This window comes from Watersipora subatra, chromosome 1, assembly GCF_963576615.1.
Source record: "Watersipora subatra chromosome 1, tzWatSuba1.1, whole genome shotgun sequence".
Classification (NCBI taxonomy): Eukaryota; Metazoa; Bryozoa; class Gymnolaemata; order Cheilostomatida; family Watersiporidae; genus Watersipora; species Watersipora subatra.
Genome location: NC_088708.1, coordinates 68,994,038 through 69,000,636, shown reverse-complemented (window position 1 = coordinate 69,000,636; position 6,599 = coordinate 68,994,038). Strand labels below are relative to the sequence as shown.

Here is a 6,599-nt window from a genome sequence, read left to right as displayed (position 1 = left end):
TGGTAACAGATAACATAACACTACTCACTCACAAACTGATAGCAAACCACTGTTGAATTACTAACTAATAATGTGATGGCTAGAAATTCTACCAAATTATAACTCGTCAACATCATCAAAAACTTGTCCTGGCTAACATGATATAGTCTATGGCCATGCCATAAAAGTATGACATGATTTCTGATATTGCTGTGTCGCTCCAGAAAACAATCTGGTCTTCTATTCGGATAAGTATAATTCAAATATTGATTTATATTTAAATAAATTTATAAATGTTGAAAATAAGATGTCTTCTATTTAGATAAGGATAATCCTCTTACAGAAATTTTTACTATGATTTACGTACTACAGTACTACTGATCACATATTTCAGCTTACCACACTTCCACAAAATGAACGCATCACAAAATCTTTGAACATATTGCTTTTCCCAGACTTGCCCGTTTTCACATTTGTGTTAGAAGTTTCAAAATCCTGCACAAACTGTGCTCAGAATTTTTGTATTTATGCTTGCCGACATGATAAATATCATCATTTATTTCGTGACACCAACATACTACATCCATCATAGTTTTTCAGTTTATGAACTTTCTATTACTACGATCTTCAATTCCATATCCCGATTCCTCCACAATGCTATTAGATTACCAACTTTTAAAACACATTTGTTCAACTCACTTATTAATTCCTGATTTCAGTCTTACTTTTTTTATTTTGGTATGTAATGAAAAACATCATTTTAATGTGATGATTACCAATGCCAATAAAAAGTTCTACATATACATACAGGTACTTACAATACAAATACATACAGGTACTTACAATACAAAGATTTTACAACAAATATAATTTTGAAAATTTGTCCTTTACTGCACTTCATGTTATGCACTAGAAAGTCATAATATCCATTTATTAACTAGTTTATCTATAATCCTAAACAAAATATTGTAGTGCTGATGACTTGATTAGGACATCCTGGAAGTTGTGTACTCAGTATATAAAGCTGTAAGTGTAGGCAAATCCATAAAATATTTAGGTTACTTTAACAAACAAAAATGTAAGTGACCATTTTCGTCATCAAAAATATTTATTATGACATATCTCTATTCGTGTGTGACTATAATTACAACACTACTTCAAGACAAGATATGGCATATTTCATAGAATTCAGATTCCACTTTGCTTGCTTATTCTGAATGTTAGCTAACCACTTTTGTCATGGTTGTAAAGTAGTGTGCAACTGTGTTATACTGTCTCTAGTCTCTGGGCCCCACGTACTTACAAAATAGAACTAGGTATTTCACAAATTGTTTATTTTTATATTACATCTTGAAAATATTACATCATTATAATAACTGTTCTCTTATATTCATATATGTTAGTTTCCTTTTTCTACGTTGTTAAATTATTTTGCAGCTGTTGACAAAAGCTATTTGTAACCTGATGAGTAAAACTGTACAGCAACTAATTATCAACTAAATATTAGTAAAGATATTGCAGCAAAAGACACAATTTGTATTATCTGCAGAGGCTTGTCTAAAAACCAAAACGTTGAGCATATTCGCCAGTAGCGACATTAATGTGGTATAACTACAAAAAACTAACTAGAACTTGCAATTGACTGTAATGCTATCAAACTGTTTTTATATACAATAAAAATTCTATCAAAATGTTAAAATTTGAAATACGTATCCATAATATATATACATATAACTAGCACAAATTCTCAAAGGCATGCATAAGCTAAAGTTAACACTTTTGGTGATCACAGCATGATATGTAGTATATACAAGGCAGCAGAATACAAAAGCTCACTTCTTATATAATGGTTTGAGGAGAGGAAATGAATGTTTGGGCATTGGCTGGAGGCGAGGTGGTGCTGGCAGTGAGGAGAGATTAGCTGAAGCACTTGGGCTGGTTGGTAGTCTGTGCAGCAGGGGCTGTGGCAGTGGGGACATTGTACTAGTGTTGGATAACTGGTGGGTTCCTGGGTATGGCGAATATTCTAAACGAGTGCCAGGTGATGTTCCCGACCTTTTCTGCAACAGCAATACAATATACCAATATAAAAATTATACATACATTTAATGAAACACAATTCTAAATCTTTATCTAGCTTCGTCGACTACCAACTACTCAGCATAACAATGTGCAAATAATTAACAGGTTTTGTCGCCTCACGTTTTCTACTTGAACGAACATGACATAATGCATGTAATGACTCAGCAAAACTTTAAAAATATCAATGCATCAAAAAAAGGAATATTTCAAGATACTGGTAGTGACATAGTAAACCTGTTCCGTGAAGTACAAGAATGGCCTTTTTACAACCTTAAAAGGTAATGGCATGGGTATTTACGCAACAAATACTTGCCATTTAACAGGAGCCACATTTGAACATGCAGTAAAATTCTAAAAAAGATGAAATGCTCCTTTATTGAAAGTAAACAAGTGATGTGATTTGAGGCTGAATAGCCACCATAATTGACCATCGATATAAAAATGATAGTAAAATGGAAAACAGTTATTTACCTGATACGGAGATAAACTGGACGGAGCATAATTTCCAATATGTAATTGATTTGGCGACAAGCTGGAGGATTTATGGCTATGTGCAGCTGGAACAAATCGTGGGTTTATGGGAGAATGCTGAGGTGTGTGTGATGATACAGTATTGGGTCGTACATGTTGGGGCATGGTCGATTGACTGCCACCTGGAGACATATTTCCTGTCAGCCTTTGAGCCTTATTATTTATTTTATGGGTATGTTCAGAATGCCGATTGTGTCTGTATGCAGTGTCAGTTTGCCGTTGGTCAAAAGAAGCAGCAATCTGTTGGCGACTATTTTCTAGCTCTTTTAGCTGGCTAGTTGGCACTGTCATTGGCCGTGGACTGGTTATCATGCTTTCGACTCGATGTTCCAAAGGCTTTAGACTTGGGTGTCTTGGTGGAAAAGGCACTGCATGACTAGGGTCCCTTTGCTTGATGCCTCGATTGTTAGGACTAGCCATGCGTTCACTTAGTCTGACAGGAACACTGCTTCTTGGACTTATCATTCTTGTATCATGTGAAGGAGGTATCCCTTTTCCTCCAGGAATTGTTATCGGGTTCAAGGGTGCTCGAGGTCGTGCATCTTTCAGATGATTCGTGTCTGCTGCCATGCTCATGTGAAGTCGAGTCGTGTCATAAGCAAGTTCGTGATGTTCTCCATATCGCGGCGGTAGGTCAGATTTTCTGGTGCTGGCAGAGTGCGTAGAGCTCTGCATATGAGGAGATGAAGAGTGGTTATGTCTAGAACCAGTTGATGCATTCGGTATTACCTGCTGCCTTGCATGTTCAGTACCTACAAATCTGGTAGATGTACTACTGCTAGGAGAAGCTCTACTCAAATCGATTTGCAGATCATTCATTAGAGTAGGTTTAGCTATTGAAGATCGTCCAGGAGGTCTTTGAGAATAAATTGATGAAGCGACGCTGCTGTAAGAAGGAGGCGGTTTTGGCAAAGTAAAAAGATACGCTGTTCTAGGTGGAACCAAATTTCCTGAATATTGATTAGAACTGTGAACAGCAGGTGGCATCCATGTTTGGCGTGAAACTGATGTTGCATAACTCACCGATTCTTTATGAATCAATGACGGCGTACGTTGGCAAGTTGTTTCAGGTTCTGCAAGTTTAGTGACTTTGGAGAAGTTCAGTGGTTCGTCTTGAGGTTTCAAGGACTTGATAGTCCAAGGAGCAGTAGGTATAGTCACCTCATCTTTTACTTTAACTAATGATAACGGTTTGTTCATGGTTAAGTCAATAGCACCACAGTCATCTGCTTTCATGAAACTCGATTCAACAGTTTGGGAAGATGTGGGCTTTTCAATTTTCAATTTTTTTGCTGAGAGGTCAAGAACTTCACCAGAAGCTGACCTTTTCAAGTCACTGATCAAACGTAGGCCTTGGGCGGTTGAGACTGTAAAAGGATCACCGTAACATTTTTTTAAATTTGTTGTCCAAGGCGATCGTTGTGCGTCTGTCAAAAGATGTTGGTGACAAGGACCTAAAACATTCAATGGTCGATTGGCTTTGACTATCTGATGCGCAGGAAGTATAGTCATCAAAGCTTTAGTTGCCGCCTGAATGGTAGTGTTGGGTGTAACAACATTATCGTTCACCTCAAAAACACTAGTGTTTTTTGTTACCGTCGGTTGAGAAGATATGGCATTTGTGCACAATGGTGCTGATATTGCTGAATGGGCTACGCCTATAGGCATCCCTTTAAGCGGTCGAGGGGATTTTAGCTCATCAATACCTGAAGAGAACACTGATTGACTGAGCTTGTGTTTGAGTGCGTCTTTGGACGAGGTTACATCTTGCAGGCTACATTCTCTAGTTGCAACGGCTGAGCACAGGCTATCCTTGCATTCACTTTTTAACTTGGAAAGTGGAATTTGATCTTCATCTAGCGAATCTTCAATACCAGCTTTCTCCAATGCTGTAGTCGAATCCCACTGTAAAAAAATTATTGATTTCATCGATTTATTTTACACTTCAAGCAATTGGCTACAACCTTCTCTAATGAAGTAAAACAAAAGTTGACCATTTAGATCGGCTTGTGACAAGTTCAAGCAAAATAAGATGACTCTGTGTCAGGCCAGATCTAATAATAAAGTCATAAAAACTACCAACTATTGTTGTTTAAAATTTGACTTGCAACAAAATTCACATTACAGTTATTTGATATGAAAAGATTCACCATGTCTTACTCTGTTATGTTGTAGGGGCAAAATATGTGGGAATGTGATTACAAGCTCTTAAAAGCTAAAAAACGAACAGTTAATCGCTGCCACATGAGACCGCCGTAGTTTGGATTCTCTTTCCAAAACGGCTCAAATGTGATGTAACTGTGGTAGATGGTTTCTGTTTACACTTTCATGAAACCTTACTCGTCGAAATATTTCACAAATATAGTTCACGCATTCAATAAACCATGTCTATTGTTCTTACGCGTCTGTTTTATCGTTATTTTAATGCTGTCACTTTTAGCAGTGATATCTTATAACTCACCGTAAAAAATCGTTTAATCTTTTAACCTTAGCTGGAAGGAGTACATATCATTGTCTGATAATCATGACGAGCCTGTTGGTCATTTGTGATAATCAAAAAGTGCTGCAGAAATTATTTGCGAAGTATTGGGTCACATGATCAGATTACGACTTGACAATTAGACCAAACCGAAACAAAACTGTAAAGTAGCGAGCATCTATATTTGATACGGGGTCTCCGGTAAAACCCGAAGTGTTTGTCATAAACTAGTGCTACAATAAGTTTTATATTGAGCTTTTTATTGCCCTTTCAATTCACGGGAAAACATCACGTGACAAGACGATAACCAAATTTCATGACTACGTCAGAGAAATAAAGAGATTCCAATCTACGGCAGCTTTTCGTTTTTGAGCTTTTAAGAGCTTGTAATCACATTTCCACATATTTGGCACTAACAGCACAACAGAGTAAGACATGGTGAATCTTTTGATACCAAATAACTGTAATGTGAATTTTGTTGCAAGTCAACCTTTAACAATTGTTAAAAAAGGATAATAGCAACACAAAAAACTATGACCTTTAAACAGCTTAAACATATTCCACTTACTATATATACATATACTTTTGTTATGTATTATCATATAATAATTGTCTATCTAGATAACAGATTAGTATGTTATACTATGTATTACGCCTTTTAAAAACATTAAGTGATTGATGTCAAACCCTATGGTAAGATAACTGAGGTTCCAGTCCAGATTACACTTTTTCTTCCACATGATTCAAATAAATTTTATTTAATGTAAATCCTTAACAGGTTTTGCTGCCAAATTTAATATGCCAAAAGTAATTTGACAAAATAATACAGTCAAATATCTTGACCAGTCCTTGTCTACACCTTAACCTATCCAGGCAGTAGCAGCAGGTTAATCCAGCAGCAATGGTTGTCAAATATGAAAGCTAATCCATAATATCCTAGATTATCACAACCAGTATCAGTCAGCATGGTAATAAGACATGTTTCAAGATTCCTTCACATAAGCAAACGTAAATAATTGTTATTATAACAAAAAGATGTAAAGTGTTATATTTAACGCAGGCTATTTTTTAACACTGCAGATAATGGCTGCATTAATGTCGCACACCTACATGCAGCAACTGTCATGAAATGCCAGCTAGGCAAACAATAATACAAAAGTGCACAAAATCAATAGCAAGCTAGTTCACTTCTGATTAGCATATGCAATAGACGCAGAGAATGTGCGGCAACCTTACATCATTCCCGCGTGTATCCAAGCTTTGAGTCGTACCGCTGCCAATGGCCGAAGGTTTTTTATGTCGACGGTGAACCATGGCCATGTTCATCTTCCTTAATTTGCTCATCTGGCTAGCGGGCAGAACTCCTTTGCTTGCTACTGTAGACCTGACCACATGCTTCTCAAAGCTCAGCAACAGCCTGCAAATGAAACGGCGCGTGTTAATGGAAAAAAAATCTGTGTGGCTAAATACAAGTTTTTTCTGGAATGATGATCTTCTCAAGCATTATAATCATTAGTATTAATTGTGG

At 36.7% G+C, this 6,599-nt stretch overlaps 1 protein-coding gene across 1 annotated transcript in view; it reads right to left on the bottom strand.

Annotated features, from left to right (window-relative positions):
- Nucleotides 1-1,292: 1,292 nt before the first annotated feature.
- LOC137402212 (mucin-5AC-like) overlaps nt 1,293-6,599 on the bottom strand; it is a 29,317-nt gene continuing 24,010 nt past the window's right edge. The window contains exons 9-11 of the mRNA XM_068088714.1: nt 6,308-6,488; nt 2,533-4,497; nt 1,293-2,039 (exon numbers count right to left, since the gene is read on the bottom strand). Of these exons, the coding sequence (XP_067944815.1) occupies nt 1,812-2,039; nt 2,533-4,497; nt 6,308-6,488 (2,374 nt within the window). The 3' untranslated portion in view covers nt 1,293-1,811. The remainder of the gene's footprint in view (nt 2,040-2,532; nt 4,498-6,307; nt 6,489-6,599) is intronic.